This window comes from Orycteropus afer, unplaced genomic scaffold, assembly GCF_000298275.1.
Source record: "Orycteropus afer afer isolate SDZICR_OR568_19922 unplaced genomic scaffold, OryAfe1.0 scaffold00302, whole genome shotgun sequence".
Classification (NCBI taxonomy): Eukaryota; Metazoa; Chordata; class Mammalia; order Tubulidentata; family Orycteropodidae; genus Orycteropus; species Orycteropus afer.
In genome coordinates, this window is record NW_006921889.1 from 1,677,003 (window position 1) to 1,701,234 (window position 24,232).

Consider the following 24,232-nt stretch of genomic DNA (forward strand, 5'->3'; position numbering starts at 1 on the left):
TCCAAGATTATCTTCTGTGTCTGTGTTAATTGGTTTCCCTTTTCTTTGTTGAAGAGAGTCTGTGCAGTCTTTCTGCCTAGTCCACCATCTTGCCGGAACTCCCCTGGCACCATTTATTAGAGTCTACTTTCCCTGTGGAATGGACATGGTTGAAGGAGGGATTCTTCTGTTGATTTGTAGTTTTTAATTTTTGGTTTTTCTTTGTAATCTGTGTATAGTTTTCATATACTGAACTGTAGGCACTTAAAAGAAGATATGTTCTCAACATGAGAGTGTGTACCTCGTAGTTCAGCTTTATCAGTTATTTTGTTCAGATCTTCTGCACCCTTTCTTTACGTGTTTTTTCATCTCCATCTGTCCATGGGCTGACGGGTGAGTTATGTTGTTGTTGTTGTTATGTGCCGTCGAGTAGGACCCAACTCATAGCGACCCCTCCTTGTGTTTCTGAGGCAGTATCACTACGGAAATAGATTGCCCCATCTTCCTTCCGAGGAATGGCTGGTGTGTTTGAACCGCCAACCTTCTGGTTAGTAGTCAAGTGCCTTAGGCACTATGCTACCAGAGCTCCTGGGGTGAGTTACAGTCAAACTTCTATTGTGCTTTTTTTTTTTTCTGTTTATAGGGAGTTCTGCTGGCATAGTTGATAATGTTTATGCTTTACATACTTTGTTGTATTGATAGTTTGGAGCATGAATACTTAGGATAGTTATGCCATCATTATGAGTTGAACACTTTGCCATTATAAAGGGCCCCTCATTTAATACTTTATGCTGTGAGGTAAGCCTTTTCCATTTATTAGTAGTATTATATATCTCCACATTCATTTTGTTAGTATGTGTCTGGTATGACTCTAGCCAAGTTTTTTACCTCTACTTTTTCTACCAGGCTGCTTTAAAAAATTATTATTGAATTTCATTAATTTAACCAAATTATTGTCTCTTAGAATCTATTTTTCAGAATCAGTATTTCTGTGAAATCTTTATGCCCTATTATTGCCCTGCAATTTCAGTTTTTCTTTTAGTTAAAGGGAAAATGCTCTTTTGTTACTTCTGATTAGCATGATTCTCTATTTTTGGGATACCACTTATTCTTATATTGGATTGTTCTTGTCCTGCATATCTGTTGCCATCTCTGTAATTAATTTTTGTCATCTTTTGTGCCCTGTGATTGTCTCTTTGGCAATAACTTGGATTTCAGCTATGTTATGGCCTTCTTTGCTAGTTATATTATATTCTTAGTTCTCTAATACTATTATTTTGCATTTCAATTTGTTTCCTCAGCTCTGCAGTCTTCCTTTTCATCTCAGTTTTGCATTAATGTTTTTGGCTTTATGTACTTACTAATCAAGTTCTATTTTAACTCAGAACATTAGTAGATTATATCTTGATCTCCTTAAGATTTTTCCCAAGTAGATTTTCATTTTTATTTTTCATGCTGTGTTTTAAACGCATACTAGTAAGTCATGCTTGTTTCTTTTTACTTTGTCATCTAGTTAGTCCTTAGGGTAGGTTAGGCCATTGCTTTACTACACTGTGCTAAGACATGCAAAAAAGAAATCTCTTGGATTCTGTTCCCACCTTTTTGAGGATTATCTATAGACTGTGTGCAGCCTTGCTAGCACACGTGGATGCTCTTTCCTGAGTCTTTCTCAAATTTGCTTGATGTTTTATCTTTGGTATGTTCTGTTTTGGTATACCTTCAGACCTGAGACAGTTCTTCAAACCCAGGATTGAGTCTGAGAGCCTCTGCAGAGTCTGCCTCTGAGTCTCTTTCACCATCTCCTTTCAAAAGCCAAAGAGAATTTGGGGTATATGAAGCCAGTTTGGGGCCCTTGTTGAGAGTTTATAGTCATCCTTGATAACTACTTTTCCCTACAGTATACCTCCAGGAGATTGTATCTCTGTTTTTTGCCAAATATCTGTTAAGTATTAGAGATAATTAGATGTAGGTAATTAGGATTCTCCTGTGCTTCCTTTACTGCATTCCACAAAGAGTCCTCAGGATGGTTGCTAAAACGGCAAGGAGGCCACATGTTCTGACCTCCTCTAATCCCACAAGAGGAAGGCAGGATTACCAGCAGTAACCCAAGGCCTATTCCTGCAAGGCCAGACATGCTGCCTCCCTCCAGCCCTTTCTCCAACAGTTCCTCCCAAAGCACCTACCACCTCTTTCCTGGGTTCAATAATTCGCTGCAATGGCCACATAGAGCTCACAGATTATGGGGTTTATTAGGGAAGTACCACAGGCTACAATTCAAGTTCCAGAAAAAATGCGCAGTCTTTCCGCTCACTGTCCCTCAGCCAGCAGTCTCTCACAGTCTCTTTCCCAGCAGTGCTGGTCCCTCAGTGTCTCACTCAGCGATGCGTGTCTCACTCAGCGATGCGTGTCTCTTGCGTCTCTTTCCCAGCAACACGTGCCTCAGGAGCCCGTGTCTCTTTTGGCAGCATGTCTTCCTCAACCAGCAGTCAGAGAGAGTTCTGTCTCTAGGAGGCCTCCTTTTGAGCCCCGGCAGGGTGGTCAAACTAGCCAATCATAGCATCAGAACTCTAAGCATCTGAGAGAGAGTGGGCACCTCCCAGAACATTGTTTTGTGCCACTCCCAACAGAAATACTCCAGGTGGACAACTTCAGCAATCAGGAGCTCCTCCATTGCTCATAGAAAATCCCACCTTGGAGTTTACAAAGACTAATGGGTAGAAAAGCCACACAAAGTAATTTACTACACCGCAATGGTGTATTGTAGTGTTTTTCCTTTCTCTGATGAGTTGAAAGTTAGTCAGAAGTAGTTTTTACTTTTGGGAAAGTTTGTTCTCATAGGACTGCTGCAATGTAGTTCCTTCTGCCTCTCTCCAAGATGGAAGTTACTGTTGAAATTGATTGGGTTTTGTTCAGCTGCCAGCGCAAAGTTATCTCCTGTCTGGAAAGCAGAGTTTGGAGCTGCATAGAAAGTTAGTTGCCTAAGCCATGATGCTCAGTTTGGGTAGATGTTATTGTCTTCCACTGAACTTTGCATCTCTTTGATTGAAGCTGTTATATTTCTGAGTGCAGGTGGTATGCACATCTTTAGATATTTCTTCATCATATTTATTATCTTCCATTTTATTTCATGTTCAGAGTACTTTCTTTGGACAAATCTTTACATAATAATACCTCCTTTAATTGCTTTTATGCAGTAAGTACCAAAAAGGATGCTCTACCTTCAAATTAGTTTTTATTTTGCCCTGAATCCATGGTGATAAAAATGTTTTAAAGTATGGATGGTGTTGTATAAAATAAGATAGGTCTGGCACCAGAATTTCTGCATAGTGTCTGTTAAAGTGATGTACCTGCTGCAGTTTACAAGAGGTAAAGGTCAATTTTTTAAATGTATTTATTATGTATTTTATTTATAAATATGTTAAGAGGCTAAAGAGTATTACACAAAACAGAATGATCTGTCAAGCATAAAGGGACAGTCAACAAAGAAGAGACAAGAAAGCAGCTATACTTGCAGTTTCTGCTCTAATAGCACTTCAAGTATGTCATTTAACATTTCGTTTTACATATTTTACTGGTTTTTCAAGATTATTTGTATAATGTAGATTATAGTTTTGATAGCTTAAGGAGCCCTGGCTATACAAGTAGTTAAGCATTCAACTGCTAACTAAAAGGTTGGCAGTTTGAAATGACACAGTGGCTCCGTGGGATAAGACCTGCTGATGTGCCTCCCATAAAGATTATGGGAAAACCTGTGGGATAGCTCTGTTTCTGTTACTTGGGGTCACTGTGTGTTGAAATCTTTCGAATGGCACCTAAAAACATCAGTAGTGGTAACTTAACAAGAAGTTCCTGGCTGACATTGATGGGACAAATAAAGAACTTTAAAATGATAGGACACTGGCATCTCATGGCTGACAGAGTGAAACTGAAACAGACCTGAATTTTTTAAATTTTGAAAATGCTAACCAGAAGAGGAAAAATTATGTGTCAGAGCTCTGGAATGGGAGACTTGAAAGAAGCATGTTGAGCCCTCTCAGGGTCTGAAGCATGACGGTGGATTATTCCCAGGGCTGTGGAGAACGACATATATTCAGAACAATGTAGTCAGCTGGCATCTTTGAGCCGAACACCACTGTTTTTGACTCAGCTGGTCAAGCAATTTTGTTGCTTTTCATGCATGTGACCCTTGTTCCCTGAGAGAGTGATTTAAGTTTCTAGCAGGGCTTCAACCCATAATTTTTCCCATTCTAGTTAGCATTTCTGGATCCACCTACATTTTAAAAATTCAAGCATCCCAACCAGCCTGAATCAGTTTGAAGCCCTGGAACTAACATTCGGATTGCAAAACAGTCTGCAAATTATACTTGGATTATATCATCTTATTCACTGTGATTTAAAGATAACTCATCACTTACCTTCCTTCAAATAAGAGCCATCTATTAATTGCATACACATACCCGTTAGTCACCAAATGCCATCAGTAAACATTTTCCCCCCCTCAGAAGATTAGACAGTTTTTATTAGGAATTATTAAATATCATATAAGGTACTGTTCATAAATATATCACAAAACTACAGCATCCTCATTGAAGCTGCTGCGAATAGAGTTAGGAATGGAAGTTTGCCATTTGATGTTAACTGGAGTATGTAAATGGTCTTATATAAATAATGACTCATAATGGTATTCATAAAATCTTACTTTAATAACATAAAGATCTTGAACTATAAGATGGGAAGAGTAGCCATACCTACCCTCAGAAGGTAGTTGTGAAAGTTCAGTTGGGTAATACATGGAGAAGCCTAGAATAGTGCTTCGTTCATGATAAGCTCCCAGTGAGTATTAGGTATAATGGTGAGGAAGATGATGACCAGGACTACTAACACTACTATTTAACCTCACTTCCTAGTGCTAGACACTTGGATTGTTTTCACACCATTATACATCTGCAGTTGCATAGATATTATTTTTATTTTATTTATTTTTGCAGTGTTTTCTCCCCTCCCCTCATGCTCCTGTTAACCAACTAAGAAAGTTTCCTTCCATATATAACCTTTTCCTTGACTTTGTACAATAATGAACTAATACAATATTTGCCCTTCTCTGATTAACTTACTTCACTCAGCATAATGTTGCATTGATTATATTTGTGCTTTTTTGTTGTTGTTGTTTTTAAGTATTAGTACCTTAATTTAAATTCTCAGACTGACGTGTTAGTTAGTTAATTAGTATGGGTTAACTAGTATAGGCCTTACAAATTTTGTATAGAACTTGTCAATTGTGCTCTTAAAAAGAAAAATATGCCAGTTTACCAATGAAAATACTTGTGTTACCACAGTATCATCAGGAGCTTTTTAATAGCCTTTTTTTTTTTTTTTTTTTTAACTTTGGTGAAGATTTACAGAGTAAACAACTTTGAAGGAGTTCTGGTGGTATAGTGGTTAAGGCATTTGGCTGCTAACCAAAAGGTTGGTGGTTTGAACCTACCAGCTGCTATGTGGAAGAAAGATGAGGCCAGTCTGCTTCCCTAAATATTTACAGCCTTGAAAACCCTGGGGGGGAGGGTGTCATGTGAGTCAGAATCAACGTGATGGCAGTGAGCTTGGTTTGGGTTTGGGTTTGGTTTTTACCTTTGAGGAATTCTGTTGCCATAATGGTTAAAAGCATTCAACTGCTAACCAAGAGCTCAGTGGTTCAATCCCACCAGCCACTCCATGGGAGAAAGATGAGGCCATCTGTTTCTGTAAAGATTACAACCTTAGAAATCTTAAGGGGCAGTTCTACTCTGTCCTATTGTGCCATCGAGTTGGACCCGACTCATAGTGACTCCTCATCGGGTTTCCAAGGCAGTGTCACTAAGGAAGTAGATTGTCCCATCTTCCTTCCGATTACCAGGACTAGAAACTAATTTTCAAGAAAACTGGTTATTTGTCTGGATCATCCATCATAGAAATGTAAGCTAAAAACCTCAGTGCTATCTACAGTTGTAGATGGGAAGGAAAAATTACACTTCTTGAATGTTTGTATTTTTTTAATTTGTTCTAAGTAAAAAAGCCAGTCCGAGATTTCAAATCACTTACTGTGGAGAATTTAGAAAAAAGAGTAATTCTGGCAACTAAGATCCTTTACAATAGCCTCAAGTGTCATTTCTCTTACTTGATTGTGTTCATCTTTGACATTGCCCCCTTGCTTTTGAATGCATGTTTCAGGGTTTATAAAGCATGTATATTGTTGCTTTTGTAATTGTAGATGCCTGCTTGGAAAAGTAATTGTGTTCTTTAGAAATTTACTTTTAAATTTCTTCACAACAGGTGGTTTAGGCAAATAGTTGAAGCAGTTTCATTTTATTTAAGTATATTGACTTTCGGGTTCCATGAAATTCATCTCTTTCTCAGTTTCTAATTAGGCTTTACCATTATATGCCAGCAGAGGGCATAAATTCTCACTTCGTAAGGGCAGTCAAGGCGCTCTGTTGGCATAGTGCCTAAGGCACTTGACTGCTAACCAGAAAGCTGGCGGTTCAAACCCCCCAGCCACTCCTCAGAAGGAAGACTGGGCAATCTACTTCTATAATGATACTGCCTTGGAAACCCAAGGAGGGCTCACTATGAGTTGGATCTGACTCAACGGCAGTGCATTTGGTTTGGTTTTTGCTTAAGGGCAGTGAGTTATTTTTTTGTTTTTTTTTTTTAAGATTGTGTGTGTGTGTGAGTGAGTGAGATTTGGGTGAAAGTTTACAAAGCAAATTCATTTTCCATACAGAAGTTCATGTACATTTTGTTTCATGGCATTGACTGCAGTCCCCACAATATAACAGCTCTCTTCTGAATTCCTCCCTGTAGTTACTTCTTCCTGTGGAAGAGTTTTGAATTACTTGAAATGAAATACATTTTATATCTTATGATAATCTGAATTTAGCTATTAAACTTACTTTTCTCTTAACAGGCTCAAAAGTACCTGGTAAAAATTTGAAGTATTTATGGAAAATTGCATCTTTTTCACTTCAGTTTGTTTTTTAAGCACAACATCAGTTATTTGCTAATAAATTACTACCTTTGATTTCATTACTGGAGTCATTAAAATTGTTCTCCCATTGTTCCTAAAATTCCATTTCATAAACATTGTTATTAAGTACTGTGTGTTGGTTGGGAGCTCTGGTGGCATACTGCCTAAGGCATTTGACTGCTGACCAGAAGGCTGGCAGTTCAAACCCACCAGCTACTCCTCAGAAGGAAGATAAGGCAATCTACTTCTGTAGAGATACTTCCTTGGAAACCCAAGGAGGGGTTGCTATGAGTTGAATTGACTCAAGGGCAGTGAGTTTGGTTTTTTTATATGTTGGTTACTTATACCAGGCAAGGGGGTTCAAAAATGAATGACATTGAACTTACCCTCAAGGATCTCACAGTCTGTTGAAAATCCTAAAATAGTACTTGATTTGTCTAGAAATGGGAGCTCTGGTGGCATAGTGCCTAATCCATTTCATTGCTAACCAGAAGGCTAGTGGTTCAAACCCACCAGCCACTCCTCAGAAGAAGGACTGGGCAGTCTACTTCCATAGAGAATACTGCCTTAGAAACCCAAGGAGGAGTCACTGTGAGTCAGGACCGACTGGACAGTAGTGAGTTTGGGGTTTGGGTTTGGTTTGGTTTGGTTTTTGTCTAGAAATGAGAGATGTCCCATACGCATAAATAGAGTTGGCTCAATGACTGAGATACATTTGTTAAAATATTAAAACCCTTAAAATGATAATTCTAAAACGTCTTGACCATTTTCTTGCATTCTTCAATTAAATGAACCATTTTAATTTTTCCATTGTGATTTACATTCATCATTATGAACATCCATTATTTTCTTGATTTTTCAGTCTCTTTGAATCTGCCACCAGCTATCATTTTTTGTAACGCTAATGTGCACTGTCTCTTTAAATTCTCGTTTAATTTATTCCTACTTTGTTTGAGATTACAATCTCCATGTGTTTAAACTTTTTAGAAGTAGTCTTAATAAGAGTACTTAGTAATGGTCTTGGAATGAGTAAGTGTACATAGATAGTTTTTGCTGCTAATTAAGCTTTTTATATAAGTATCCTCTTACCACTTGCATTGCAGTGCCTAGCTATTTAGTGGTCTTATTTAAAATCAAAATAAACACTACAACATGGATGAACCTTGAAAGCATTATGCTAAATAAAAGAAAAGCCACATATTGTATGATTCCATTTATGTGAAATGTACAAAATAGTTCAATCCACAGGGAGAAAGTTCCGTGTTTGCAAGGGGCTTTGGGGATGGGTAAGGATGGTGAGTGACTGCTGATGTATAGGTTTCTAATGGGGTGATGAAAATGTTCTGGAATTAGATAGTGGTGATAGTTGCACAACTGAGTATATTAAAAACTATCAGCTGTAGTCTTTAAAAGGATGAATCTTACGGTATATAAAATACCTTTCAATTAAAAAACCTAAATAGAAACACATTTCTCTAAAAGACCCTTCAAAAAACTTAGAGGGTTGGCTACTTTCTAAATCTATACTTTTGCTTTTCTTTTTGTTATTGGTTTTAGTTTTCAGCCTCTCAAATGTAAATTCCCAGTGAAAGCATAATTTATATTTTCTCTAAGGGAGATACAAGGCCAGTTGTGCATCAGATGAATAGGGAGATAATACCCGTTGTTTCTGGAGAGAAAAAACAAAGGTTTTATCTTAGCAGAAGATCTGCTGCTTTAACTGCATAGTATTATTAGTCTGTGGTAATAAAGAACAAATATGTGAGAACCCTAAACACCTAAAGAATTTTAAGGACTATCATATTTTAATAGTAAAGAATAGCAATAATTAAAAAGAAACTGTTAATCTATTTTGTATTTTTCTTCATTAAGCACAAATTACAGAATCTTCTGAAAATGTGTTTTTTTTTTCTTTGTTTTCATTACTTAATTTTAAATGTTCTTATTACACCTTATTTTTATTTTTTGTGGTTTTTTAACTTGTTTGGTGTAACTTTTATCTTTAAAATTTTTAACGTCAGTTGATGAATAGCTTGGCATTCTGATGTTTGAAAATGAGTTATTTCTTTGGTCTGAGGTGTTAAACACAATTTTTTGTTTTTTGTTTATAGGCTATGGAGTTATTAGTAGAAAAAGCTATCAGTAGTGCTTCTAATCCCCAGAGCCCTGGGGATGCATTGAGAAGAGTTTTTGAGTGTATTTCTTCAGGGATTATTCTTAAAGGCAAGTTTTACTTTATTTTTAATGTTTAATTTTTTAGTTTGATAGTTGAGTAGAATCTCTTATTTAAGAATAGATAATGTTAATGCTTTCCTTCCTTAATGGTGATTACTGCAGGTAGTCCTGGACTTTTAGATCCTTGTGAGAAGGATCCCTTTGATACCTTGGCAACAATGACTGACCAGCAACGTGAAGACATCACATCCAGTGCACAGGTACCGCTGTGTTCCTAATCCTAAAGTTTTATTGGGATAGCTGCCCTTGAAGTTTGTTTTAATTATCCTTTCAAAGACATCACTGTATAATATTCTTCTTCTTTTTTTACTCAATAAGCCCTTAAAATTCTTTACATCTGAGTATTAGGTTATATATTAAAATTAGTAGAGAAACTATTTTAAATCTTCTGGTTATACAGAATATGATAGGTGATTTCTGGTTCTTCCTAAACGTTAACTTCTACTACCACTAGGGAGGCAGTTTAACATAATAATTAAAGTGTGGGCTTTGCAGACAGACTTTCTGAGTTGAAATACTAGCTCTGCCATTTGTTAGTGTTTGACTTTGAGAAATTCTCTGAATCCTTTTGGAATGAAGGATTTGGGGAAAAAATAATAAATACAGAATCTGCTTTAAATGAAATTGTTGTAAAGGATTACATGAATTGATATATGTTGCTACAATAGCACCTGTTAGGTGGAACAGTCTTACTTTTTAAAATAAGTAAGTCAGAGAGAGTGGGAAAGGATAGAGGCTAACAGATTAACTTTTACTTAGAATTTAAAATACTAGAGAATTGCCAAGAAAAGTTCAACCCTAACAAATATTAAAGCAATAGAAATGTTATAAATAGTCTAATTGTGGCACAGAACTAGAGACATAAACCTTTGTATTTGAAGAGGCTGGAAATATATGATTAGTATATATGGAATTAATGTAAATAAAAATGACACTTAAAAATGGAAAAGGATATATTCTCAACAGAATGGTTTGAGATGTTGGCTAATTGTGAGGGGGGAGAAAAAAACTTTGCTACATATAAATTCCAAATTACTTAAAAGGCCACACACATATAAACAAAATTATAAAAGTGGTATTGTTAGGAGCTCTGGTGGCACAGTGATTAAAAGTACTCAGCTGCTAACCTAAAGGTCAGCAGTTTGAACCCATGAGCTGCTCTGGGGGAGAAAACTGAGGCAGTCTGCTTCCATAATGTTTTACAGCCTTGGAAACCCTGTGGGGCAGTTCTGCCTTTGGGATCTCACCATGAGTCAGAATCAACTCAGCGGCATTGGATTTGGCTTTGGTTTATTATTGTTAGGTGACATTCAGGCGATTTCAACTCTTAGTGACCCCATGTGACAGAGTACAACTATGCTATAAAGTTTTCTAGACTGTAATGTTTCTTCTTTTTTAAATTATGATTTGGGGAAAAGTTTATAGAGCAAATTGGTTTTCATTCAACAGCTGGTAAACGTTTTGTGAGATTCATTGCAGTCCCCATAATGTAATAGCTTCCTCCTCATGCTTACTGTTTCACTTTGTACTTCTTTCATATCCCTTCCTCCCTTCTTAGCTTTATCCTTTGGCAAATGCTGCCCTTTTGATTCCAGGTGGTTGACTATTCTAATATGTATGTACCTCCCTGGTATTATTGTTTACCTTAAGAGGCCTATCATTTGGCTGAAAGTTGAATGTTAGACTATAATCTTTACAGCAGCAGATTGACAGGACTTTTCCCCATAGAGCTTCTGGGTGTGTTTGAACCATAAAATTTCTACATAGAAAAGGTCTTTTTAGGCAATATGTAAAGAGCAGGAAGCCATAAGGACTATATTGGAATTTTGCATAATATCTTTAAATTTATGTAAATGAGCTAATACATACATAAAATATGCTGAACCTCAATGACTAAAAATACAAGTTACAAATAATGGAATGTGGAATTATTGAAAAATATCATTAATATTACTAACGCTTGAAAGCAGAATTTTGCTAAATTAAAAAGTGACTGTGGTTTGTATATCGACAGGGAGCTGCCAGAAATTCCAAGTTAGATTCCTAAGAGGGTGTAGAGCAAAGGGTAACATTGCTGACATCAGATGGATCTTGGCTGAAAACAGAGAATACCAGAAAGATGTTTATCTTTGTTTTATTGACTACACAAGGGCATTCAACTGTATGAATCATTACAAGTTACGAATAACATGCAAAGATTGGGAATCCCAGAATACTTAATTGTACTCAATATGGAACATAAACCAAGAGGTAGTCATTCAGACAGAACTAGGGGATACTAGGTGGTTTAAAATTAGAAAAGGTGTGCATCAGGATTATATCCTTCACTGTACTTAATCAGTCTGTATCCTGAGCAAATTATCTGAGAAGCTGGATGATATGAAGAAGCAGTTGCCATTAGTATTGGAGGAAGATTTGTTAACAACCTACAGAATGCAGATAATACAATCTTGCTTGCCTAAAGTGAGGATGGCTTGAGAGTTATGGTAGGATGGCAGAATAGGGAGGCAGACTGCACAGACTCTCTTCAACAAAGAAAAGGGGAACCAATTAACACAGAGAAGATAATCCTGGAGCCCTGAGCTTTGAAGGGAAGGATATATAGAAGTAGACTAAATTCCAAATAGTAGAAGAATTTACATAAAAACACCAAAAAAAGGAGCCATAAGAGCTGTGGTCTGGCAGCAATTCTGATGGCACAGACAGCTTGGATATTGCCAAGTCGTGTTTAAGACCTAAGAATTAACTTAAAAATTGGCTACACTAGCCAGGGACTGCACAGAGGACTGCACTTGTGGCTGGTGAATAAAAGGCAGGGAAGAGGAAGGTGGGCTGAGCTGTAGACTTTTGCCTGTCTGGAAGGTGCAGCCATTTTGAATGTTTACAAGCAGTTCGACCATTTTGGATATTTAAAGCAACAGCATTCTCCCAGATTCAGGGACTTAAGAGTAGGCTTCACTTGCCAGGAACCACAAGGACATTCAGGACATGAACAACTGGAAAAGTGAGATATTCCTCTTGTTACTCTTACCCCACACCCTGTTGGTGAATGGAGGTGAGGCTATCCCTCACTACCACCACTCTTCTGAGCCAGCAGAAATTCAATCCCAGTCTGTGTGCTCTGACAGCCTGGGTGCCCTGCCCAGATCTTTTTTTATTATTATTATTTGTTTTTGTCTGTTTTGAAATTATTATTATTATTATTATCCTTTGTATTATTCTTTATTCTTCCCTTCCTGGGTTCTAGTTTTCAGCTTTTTCTCTCTTCCCTGCTCCTGGTTCCCATTTTTTTTCTTTTTCATGGTTAACCCCATTCCTTGTTTTTCTTTCTGCATTGTTCACATTTTTCTCTTCATTGTTCTCCTACTCTTTTTTTTTTCTCTTACTGCCCTCTACCCAGATATTGCCGGGGGTTTTTTGTTTGTTTGTTTTTGTTATTTGGTTATTGTTCCTGTGTATTTACACACTGTGTTTTTTGTCCACTTGCTTTTACTTTTGTGATGGTTACTCAGTTGTTTTTGCCTGAGTGGGAGACAGCAATAGTGCCCATACGACACAACTATACCTGCACATCCTGCAGCTTCACTTACTGAGAGGCGCCACTACCTTCTCCACCAACAGGCCAACAATAAATGCCCACCAAGAAGATCATGACTCACCCTTAACCGCTCTTCACAACAGTTAACAGAAATCTAAATACAACAATATCACAATGTCTCGGAGACAACAGACCGTCACAGTCCACACAAAGAAACAAGATAAAGTGGTAGATACAAGGGAGCAAGATACAGACCCAGAATACATCCTTGAGGAAGAAGCAGCATTGGAACTCCTTGATAAGGAATTCAAAAGAATCATATTTAGGTATCTTTAAAGGATTGAGACATAAATCAAGGAAAACACTGTGACAAATTTGAGGAAAACACAGAGAAAATCATTTCAAAAGGAAATACAAGAACAAAATGACAAAATAAATGAAAAATTAGAAAGTATACAAAAACTACAGATAGAAATCCAGAAGATTAATACTAAATTTTCAGAAATAGATAACAAATTGAAAGGGCAAGGAGTAGAATTGAATCAATAGAAGACAGAATTAATAAGATTGAAGACAAGTACCTGAATACTTCTTTGGAAAGGGAGCAATCAGAAAAAAGATGGAAACAAAATGAAGAAAACCTAAGGTTCATGTGGGATACCATCAAAGGAATAATCTGTGTGTAATTGGAATTCCAGAACAGAAATAGAAAAAGAAAACCACTGAGAAAATTGTCCAAGATTTGTTGGAAGAGAACTTCCCTGATATGATGAAAGGTAAGAACATAGCCTTTCAGGAAGTGCAGTGAACCCAAACAGGATAGACCCCAAAAGAACATGACCAAGGCATATCAACATCAAACTCATCAAAAGCAAAGAGAAAGAAAGAATCCTGGAAGCAGCATGGGAAAAACAAAAAGTTACTTACAAAGGACAACCAGTAAGAATAAACTCTGATTTATCGGCAGAAACCATCCAAGTGAGAAGGCAGTGAAACAAAACCCTGAAAGAAAAATTTCCAACCAAGAATTATTTATCTGGTCAAATTGTTCCTCAGATATGATGGTGAAATTAGGAGGTTTCCAGATAAGCAGAAATTAAGGGAATTTGTTAAAACCAGACCAACTTACAAGAGATATTAAAGGGAGACCTTGGAACACAGAACTGATAATAGCAAACAACAACTGACCAGAAACACACACGGCGACATAAACCAGAAACTAACACAGCTATGGAAGTATCCAAAGTAAAATAAGTTTACAAGATTGTACACAGGGAACCAGAGACGTCGATTGGCAAATGAGGCCAACTACAAACCAAAAAGGGGAAAAATAGTGTTGTTACAGAACTTCTAAATGGTGAGGAAGTCAAGAGAGTTGTAAGATAGACTGGACTGTTCTAATCTTGGGGAGAAAATTATAAATCACAGGGTAACCTCAAAGAAAAAATGATAAACCAGCATATCACAATAAAAAAGAGGACAAGCACAAATACTCGGCAAATACTAAAACAACAGCAACAAAGGAAATAATACAATGAGACATAAACATAATGAGCCCAGCACAGAAAATAATAAGGAGCAAAGAAACCAGGAACACCGTGAAAAAACACATAACAAAATGACAGCAACCAATTCATACTTGTCAATAATTACAATGAATGTCAGTGGATTAAGTGCACCACTCAAGAGACCAAGAGTTGCAGACTGGATAAGAAAACATAACCCATCAATAAGCGGTCTACATGAGACACACCTTAGAGACAAGGACAAAAATAGACTAAAAATCAAAGGTTGGAGAAAGATTTATCAAGCAAATGGCAACCAAAAGAGAGCAGGAGTGGTAATATTAATTTCTGACCAAATTGACTTTAAGACAAAACCACCATATGAGATAAGGAAGGACATTATATAATGATTAAAGGATCAATTGAACAAGAAAATATAACCATAATAAGTATCTATGGACCCAATAAAAGGAGCCCCAAAATACATAAATCAGACTTTAAAAGAGTTGAAAAGGCAAATAGAAGACTCCACAGTCATAGTGGGAGACTTTAGTACACCACTTTCAATGAAAGGTAGAACAACTGGAAAGAAACTCAACAGAGATGCAAAAGAGCTAAACAGTATAGTTCACCAACTTGACTTTATAGACATCTACAGAGCACTTCACCCAACAACAGCACAATATACATTCTTTTCCTGTGCACATGGAACATTCTCCATGATAGACCATATGTTAGGCCATAAAGCAAGCCTTAATACATTTAAAAAACATTTAAATACACTGCAAAGCGTCTTCTCAGATAAAAATGCTATCAAATTAGAAATCAACAATAGAAAGGTCAGTGGAAAAAGAGCAAACACATGGAAACTGAACAACACCACCTTTAAAAAAGACTGGGTAAGAGTAGAAATAAAAAATGAAATCCAAAAATTCCATGAGTCAAACAAGAATGAAAACACACCATACCAAAATACTTGAGACACAGCAAAAGCAGTGACCAGAGGCCAATTTATAGCAATAAATTCACACATCCAGAGAGAAGAAAGAGCCAAAATCAACACTTTAAACCAACATCTCCAACAATTCAAAAACAGCAAGAAAAGTTTACAGTTACCAGAAGAAAGGAAATAATAAAATAACAAATAAGAAATGAAATGGACGACATCACAACAGAACCAACTGAAATAAAAAAGATACTATGAAGAACTGCAATCCAACATATTTGAAAATCTGGAGGAAATGAACAGATTTCTAGAAACACACCACTTACCTAAATTAGCATAGACTGATGTAGAAAAGTTGAACAGATCCATAATAAAAGAAGAAATTGAACAGGTCATAAAAAAAAGTCCTGGCCCATATGGTTTCACCAGAGAATTCTACCAAACATTCACAGATCTGATACCAATCCTACTCAAACTATTCAAAACAGAAAAGGATGGAATCCTCCCTAATTCATTTCATGAAGCAAGCATAACCTTGATACCAAAACCAGGCAAAGACATCACTCAAAAGGAAAACCATAGGCCAATATCCCTCATGAATTCAGATGCAGAAATCTTCAACAAAATCCTAGCCAGTGGACTCCAATAACATAACAAGAAAATCATTCATTATGACTAAGGTGAGTTCGTATCAGGTATGCAAGGATGGTTCAACATTGGAAAAACAAAATCAACATCATCCATCACATAAGTAAAACAAAGGAAAAGAACCACTTGATCATATCAATTGATGTAGAAAAGGCATTTGATAAAATCCAACACCCTTTCCTGATAAAAACTATCAGCAAAATTGGAACAGAAGGGAAATTCCTCAACATAATAAAGGGCTTATATCCATAACCAACAGCCAACATTATTCTCAATGGAGAGAGACTGAAACCATTCCCCTTGCAAACAGGAACCAGACAAGGATGCCCTCTATCACCACTTCTGTTCAACATTGTGTTAGAAGTCCTAGCCAGGGCAATAAGGCAAGAAAAGGAAATCAAAGGCATCCAGATTGGTAAGGAAGAATCCCTATTTGCTGGTGATATGATCCTATACCTAGAAAACCCAAGAGACTCAGTAAAAAATCTACTGGAACTAATTAAGAGATTTATGACAGGGTACAAGATCAACATCCAAAAATCACTTGGATTCCTTTATACTAGCAAAGAGATTGCTGGGGGGGGGGGGGAGAAAATCAATGCAGTTTACAATAACCACCAAAAAATAAAATACTTGAGAATAAATCTTACCAGGAACACAAAAGACCACTCCAAAGAAAACTATAAAAGACTACTTCAAGAAACCATAAGAGATCTACATAAATGAAAGAACATACCATGCTCATGGATAGAAAGATTGAACATTGTGAAAATGTCAATTCTACCCAAAGCAATCTATACATTCAATGCATTCCCAATCCACATCCCATTAACTTTCTTTAAGGATATGGAAAAACCAATCACTAACTTTATATGGAAAGGAAAGAGGCCTTGGATAAGCAAAGCGCTATTGAAGGAGAAGAACAAAGTAGGTGGTCTCACACTGCCAGATCTCAAAACCTACTATAGAGCCACAGTAGTCAAAACTGCCTCCTATTAGTATAATGAGAAACACATAGACCAATGGAATAGAATTGAGAACCCAGAAATAAAGCCATCGACCTATAGTCAGCTGATTTTTGACAAAAGGCTGAAATCCATTAAATGGGAAAGAGAATGTTTGTTTAATAAATGGAGCTGGCAAAACTGGATATCCATTTGCAGAAAAATGAAACAAGATCTATACCTCACACCATACACAAACACTAACTCCAGATGGATCAAAGACTTAAATGTAAAACCCAAAACTATAAAGTTCCTCAAGGAAAAATATGGGGCAAATTTAGGGGCCCTAAAATATGGCATAAATAGACTATCAAGCATCACCCAAAATGCTTAAACAGTAGGCAAGAAACTAGATGAATGGGACCTTCCAAAAATTAAATTTTTATGTGCTTCCAAAGACTTCTAAAAGAGTCAAAAGAGAACCTACAGATTGGCAAAGAATATTCAGCAATGACATATCTGACAAGGGACTTATCTCTAGAATTTATAGACAACTCCAACACCTCAACAACAAAAAAGACAAATAATGCAATTTTAAAATAGGCAGAAGTCAAGAATAGACAGTTCACCGAAGAGAATAGTCAGGCAGCCAACAAACATGAAGAAATGCTCGTGATTGGTAGCCATTGTTGTTGTTATTTGCCATCGAGTCAGACCCAACTCATAGCAACCCCTCCTTGGGTTTCCAAGGCAGTATTACTACGGAATTAGATTGCCCAAACTTCCTTCCGAGGAGTGGCTGTTGGGTTTGAACCACCAGCCTTTTTGTTAGCAGTCAGGTGCTTTAGGCACTACGCTACCAGAGCTCCTTGGTAGCCATTAGAGAGATGCAAATCAAAACAACAATGAGATGCCATCTTGCCCCAGCACAGGCAGCAATGTTCAACAAGACAGAAAACGACAAATGCTGGCGAGGATGCAGAGAGATTGGGACTCTCATACACTTCATACACTGCTGGTGGGACTGTAAAATGATATGACCACTGTGGAAAACAGTATGCAATTCCTTGAAAAGTTGGAATTAGAAATACCATTTGACCCAGCCATTCTATTACTAGGTATATACCCTAAAGAAGTGAGAGCCAGGACAAGAACAGGTACATGCACACCCATGTTCATCGCAGCACTATTTACAATAGGCAAAAGATGGAAACAACATAGGTGTCCATCAAGGGAAGAATGGATAACCGACCTGTGGTACATCCACACAGTGGAATACTATGCAACGCTAATGAATAACGTAGAAACTGCAAAACACCACATAATGTGGATGAACTTGGAAGATTTTATGCTGAATTAAGTAAGTCAATCACAGAAGGACAAATACTGTATTAATCCATTACTGTAAAAAGTCAAGGAAAGGTTTATATGGAAGGAAATTTTCTTTGTTGGTTACCAGGGATGGGAGGAGAGGGGAGGGATCATTGTTACATAGAGACAAGTATTGATTTGGATGAAGAGAAGGGCAGTGTACCAAATGTGAGTGATCAACATGTTTCCATTGAGGAAGAGGAAGACAGAGAGGTACATAGGAGGTACAGACAACCAAAATGAACCCTTTTCCACATATAGTACTGTGTTGTCAGTGAAGGCAAACATGGCTATACAGGTGGATAGATGGGTGGACAGGCTGAACTATTAGGTATGTCTGTGTAGTGGGGAGTGTGATCAAAACTATATATAGCGTTAGCAGACAGTGTTTCTACAAGAGTATTGGTATGTTTGGTAAGAATTCCCAGGTATATAGTAGAGGTGGCAAGGGACAAGGTTGTAATCACTTCCTGGCCACACCCAAGCTACCCAGAGGGAGCAAGTAGTTGGACCCTATGGGCTCAGGACCATAGTCACAGGGGACATCAACCTCAATTGGCATTACATACTATACAAAACATTGTTTCACATTCTACTTTGGCAAGTAGCAACTGGGATCTAAAAGCTTGCAAGTGGCCATCTAGATACAATGAAGGGTCTCTGCTTGTCCAGAGCAAAGAAGAATGAGGAAAACCAAAGATTCATGCAAGCAATTAGTCCAAGTGACTGGTAGACCATGCAATCCTCAGCCTGTATGACTGAGACCAGAAGAACTAGATGGTACTCAGATACCTCTATCAACCACTCAGAAGGGGATCTATGTAGGAGATCCTGGATAGAGTGGGTTAACAATGTGGGGCAAAACTTGAAATCATTTTTTTACAAAAAAGGGACCAGGTTTTCTGGTCGGATAGAGCCTTATGGAACCACTGAGACGATGGTCCCTAGCTGCCCTTCAGATCTCAAATTGAACCCACTCCTATGGCTTCCAGCCAAATAAAAGACAGGCACATGAGGTGAACATTTACATTAGGTAGATACACTCCTTGGAGCGAACAATCATAGGAGAATAGAAGGGCTTTATGTGCACATGGAGACAGCTCAGGGAGCAGGAGTACATGGAGGGAAGGCACAAGGAAGAGCTAACTATGGAGAGGAAGTGAGAGGGAAGCTGTTGCATTGTGGGAAATTGTAGTCAATGTCATGAGACAAAGTATATTTGAGCTACCGTATGGAAGTGAATTTGCTCTGTAAACTTTCACTCAAATCATAATTTTTTAAAAAAAAAAGTGAGAATGGCTTGAAGCCTTACTGATGAAGATCAAAGACTACACAACCTTCAGTACGGATTACACCTCATCATAAAATAAAAATCCTCACAAATGGTCCAGTAAGCAACATTGTGGAAAACGGAAAAGACTGAAGTTGTCAAGGGCTTCATTTTACTTGGAAGAAAGAAGCGGGGTGGGCATCGGGAGGAAATGGGAAGAATAATGTTACTGTGTGGAGATTGCAGTAAATGTCTGCAAAACAATATGTATGAATTGTTGAATGGAAAACCAGTTTGCTCTGTAAACTTTCACCCACATCACAAAAAAGGAAATCAAACAACATAATACATAGGCAAATCTATAAGAACATTTAAAATCTTTGAATGCAAAGATACTACTTTGAGGACTAGGGTACACTTGACCCAAGACTTGGTATTTTCATTCACCTCATATGCATGCAAGAGCTGGACAATGAAGAAGACAGACTGAAAAAGAATTGACACACATGAATTACGGTATTGGCAAGGAATATAGAATGTACCATGGACTTCCAGAAGAATAAACAAATCTGTCTTGGAAGAAGTACAGCCAGAATGCCCTTAGAAGTGTAAGGGTAAAGAGACTTCATCTCACTTAATTTGGATATGTTATCAGCAAGGACCGATCCTTGTTAAGTGTAAGGTCAGAGAAAAGGAGAAAGGCCCTCAGTGAGATGGAATGACAAAATGGCTGCAACAATGAGTTTACTTAAACAACTTACTATTCTGAGGATAGTGCAGGATCAGGCAACATTTCATTCCATTATACATGGTGTCACCATGAATTGGAGCTGTTTCAGTAGCACAGTGCAACAGCGTAACAGTTGGATATTGTTTCTCATATACTTGGGAGGATATTTTAAAAATGTGTAATACCTAGAATAAGGAAGCAGACTTGCAGATACACTGTTGGTGGATATGAAATCAATCAGTTTAATCTTTTTTGGAGCTCCATTTGACAGTATCAGTCAATTTTACAAGTTTATCAGTTCCACTGATAAAAAGTTTATTTTATAGAACTTGTCACATAAGTGTATAAAAATATATTTGATACAGAGAGTAATAACAAAAAAGTAGAAACAGTTTTCATCAGTAGGAAAATAGTTAAAATTAAGTTTTGTATATCCACTAGAATGTAACTGTGCAGTCTCTAAATTACTGTATTTTTATGTAAATACATGCATATTAATGGGGTTTTTTTGGTCAGCTGCACCACTTCCTCACGTATTAACCTTCCTAAGTGCACACATTATATGTGTGAGTGCCTTATTTGCAAAAAAAAAAAAAAAAAAAAATACAGTACTTGTTCTCTAGCTGTTGCCTCAGAAGGCCACCAGTTTCTTAAAGCAGGTCTCTTCATTTTTCTTTGTTCTCAACATTCTTTTTGTTGTCCTGATGTCACTTGTTGTAATTTGTAAATAGAGATATTCCCCAATTTACATTGGGGTTCCATTCCAACAACTCCATTGAAAGTCAGTTTTGACATAAGTCAAATACCTTTTTCTTTTTTCTTTTTTGAGTTTTCATTATTACTGCTTTTTATTTTCACTGTCTTTGTAAATCCAGTCTTTATTTGTCTTTAGGGATTGGAAACAAATAAACTGTACCAAAAAAAAAAACCCCACAGATGGTCATAAGTGCAGTTTGTCATGATTTGAATATGTCCTAAGTCAGGGACTGCTAGCATGTTATTTTTTATTTTTCTTGTGTTCTTTCCCCATGAGATAGCAACCTTTATAAAAGCAGATACTTTGTTCATAATTTACTCTGGCATAATTAATGGAAAGAGTAGGGAAATATGCAGTTATTAATCAAAGAACTCTTCATTCAATGTGTGAGTTTTTGTTTTGTTTTTTAATTTACGTTTTAAACAACATTCAACACCATGCACGCAGAGAAGGCTGAGATAAAAATGTCAGACCATATGAGGTAGTATTTCAGTTGTGAAACGTTTTAGGTATTTCTTTCATTTTATTTGCTTTCTTTTTTTCTTTAATTTATTATATATGGGGCAAAGGGTATAAACTTAATAAGAATTAGCACTTTGGTTTTAACTCTAAATCTGACTCTCTCTGTTGCAGTTTGCATTGAGACTCCTTGCATTCCGCCAGATACACAAAGTTCTAGGTATGGATCCACTACCCCAAATGAGCCAGCGTTTTAACATCCACAGCAACAGAAAACGAAGAAGGGATAGTGATGGAGTTGATGGATTTGAAGCTGAGGGGAAAAAAGACAAAAAAGATTATGATAACTTTTAAAAAGTTTCTGTAAATCTTCAGTGTTACAAAACATCAAGTGCCCGTTTGTTGGTTGTTTTTCATTCATAATAATGTCTACTTTGGAAAATTTATCAAGAATTTAAAGAATTTCATAGAAGAACCAAGTTTTTCTATGACATTAAAAATTTAATGTACAGTGTTGGGTATTATATGAGTGGAAAGACACCCTCCCCCAAAAAATTGTGCTCCGACTAGGGGAAAAGCAATGGTTCAGATTTTTTTTCTCCTCATTATTTTGGTTTTATTTGCTGGTTGCCCTAACTCCCCGTATTTTTGTGTCTTTTATTAACTAGTGCATTGTCTTGCTAAATCTTTACTGTATTTAATGCAGTATTTGTGTTTCAGTTGCATTGTGTATTTTGATACTTTTCATGTAGAAGTTTTGTTTGCTTTTTGACACTAGTTGTAAGTTACTTTGTGTTTTAGATGATATCCTTTACCCCTTCTTAATATTTTATAGCAGTACGTTTTTTTGTAACGTGAGACTGCAGATTTTTTCCCTATGCTTTGTTACTCTATATGTGAAGAATTACAACACAAAAAGTTATCCTGCCATTTGAGTGCTCAGAACTGAATGTTTCTGCAGATCTTGTGGCATTTGTCTCTCTAGTGTGATATATAAAGGTGTAATTAAGACAGATTTCTGTTAATCTAATCAAGTTTGCTGTTAGTTGTGCATTAGCAGTATAAAAGCTAATATATATTATATGGTCTTGCAACAGTTTTAAAGCCTCTGCATAATTGATAATAAAAATGCATGACATTTTTGTTTTTAATAGACTTTTAAAATTATAATTTTAGGTTTAACACGTAGATCTTTGTACAGTTGACTTTTTGACATAGCAAGTCCAAAAATAACTTTCTGAATAATTTTTTTCTTCTGCATAAGTGGAAAGGGCATTTTTCACATATAAGTGGGCTAACCAATATTTTCAAAAGAACTTTATCATTGTGCAACTAACAACAGTAACTAGCCCTTAATTATGGTGACAGTTCCTTATTGGTGTGTGTGAGATTACCCTAGCAACAATTGCAGTATAACACAGTTGAATGAATTCCCCTACCCCCAAGTTCCCACCACCGAGATAATTTACAGTTCTATTAACGGTAAAGTTGATAAAGTATTACTGACAAAAAAATTAAGATTATCTAAGGAAAAAGAAATTATTTGGTGTGCCCATCTTACATGCTTATGTCTCCTACAAAAAGCTAAATATTTAGCAGTGGTGTAATGAAAAGTTACATCTTACTGTTGATGTATGTATGCTCTGGTACAAAGATGTCATTTTGTTGTTACAGCACTACAGTGAAATACACAAATAAAAATTTAAATTCATGTAATGACTTAATGTATTATATATGTTAGAATTAACATAAACGACTTTTGCTTTGATATGACTTATGTTCCAGTAAAACCATATTCAAATATACTGGGTACTTAAATCTCATTATTCCTGACAAATGTTAAGTCACCTGAGCACATAATTTACAGAAAATTTTATAATGCGGTATTGGTTCTATTTGTTTCTGAAGTCAGAATTTTACCCCAGACTCTTAGAGGGACCAGGATATTATAGGAGACCACACAAGATTCCAGCCCTTCTCCCAAGTTTGTCGCATGCCATCTGTGTAATTTGGGGCAAGCCTTTCTTTTTCAGATTGTTCTAGGTCTCATTTTACTCTTCTTTGAAAATTTAGTCATCCAGTAAAATTTCGGCATATTTTTTTTCTCTCAGTTGTCTTAAGAGGAAAGGAAAGAACAAAGAACTGACATGTATTACACTATAATGAAAAGCACCATGTTGGGTCTTTTCACATGTTTTCCTACCTAAAACTATGTAACAATAATAGTAAGTGAAGATGCTGTAGCTGTTATTTTCTAGAAACTGAAGGGCAGAGTGATTAAATAACTAAAGATAACACAGCTGTTTAAGTGACAAGTTGAAATTAAGACTCAGGTTTCAGAGTTAATGCTCAATGCTTTGCTGAGTTGCCCTTAGCCTCACAATGGTGTTTTAAAAATCTTTTAAGCCCGTGTTTCAGAATTTTAAATCTGGTTTGGTTTCCTTCAGAATTACAATTGGTAATCATTTAAAACACCCTACTAATGTATTCCTGCACCAGTTGTTATGGCAACTCGTTTATTTACCAGTTTCTCCCTACATTTCAGGATGACTTTCCCTCTTATTAGTAGCATGCCTGTGTTACATAAATTTAACGATAATGGTGGCAGCAGCGACGGGCTCAAGTGTAGCAAGAATCATGGAGCTGGCTCAGGACTGAGCATTGTTTCATTCTGCTGTGCATAGAGTCACTATGAGTCGGAGACAACTCGACGGGACCTAACAACAACAAAATACATTGATTCTACAAGTGTTCCAAATTAGATTTTAATTTTCTTCACCCTGATTATTTCTTCTATTGCTTTGAATTAGCTTAAAACCATATATGCAAAATTACATGAACAACATA

General features: G+C 36.7%; 1 protein-coding gene across 1 annotated transcript in view; it reads left to right on the plus strand.

Moving 5' to 3' along the window:
• Positions 1 to 21,739, plus strand: part of ZFR (zinc finger RNA binding protein) — a 108,083-nt gene extending 86,344 nt beyond the window's left edge. The window contains exons 18-20 of the mRNA XM_007951601.2: positions 9,094 to 9,209; positions 9,324 to 9,417; positions 21,560 to 21,739. Coding sequence (XP_007949792.1) covers positions 9,094 to 9,209; positions 9,324 to 9,417; positions 21,560 to 21,739 — 390 coding nt within the window. The remainder of the gene's footprint in view (positions 1 to 9,093; positions 9,210 to 9,323; positions 9,418 to 21,559) is intronic.
• The last annotated feature ends 2,493 nt before the right edge of the window (positions 21,740 to 24,232 follow it).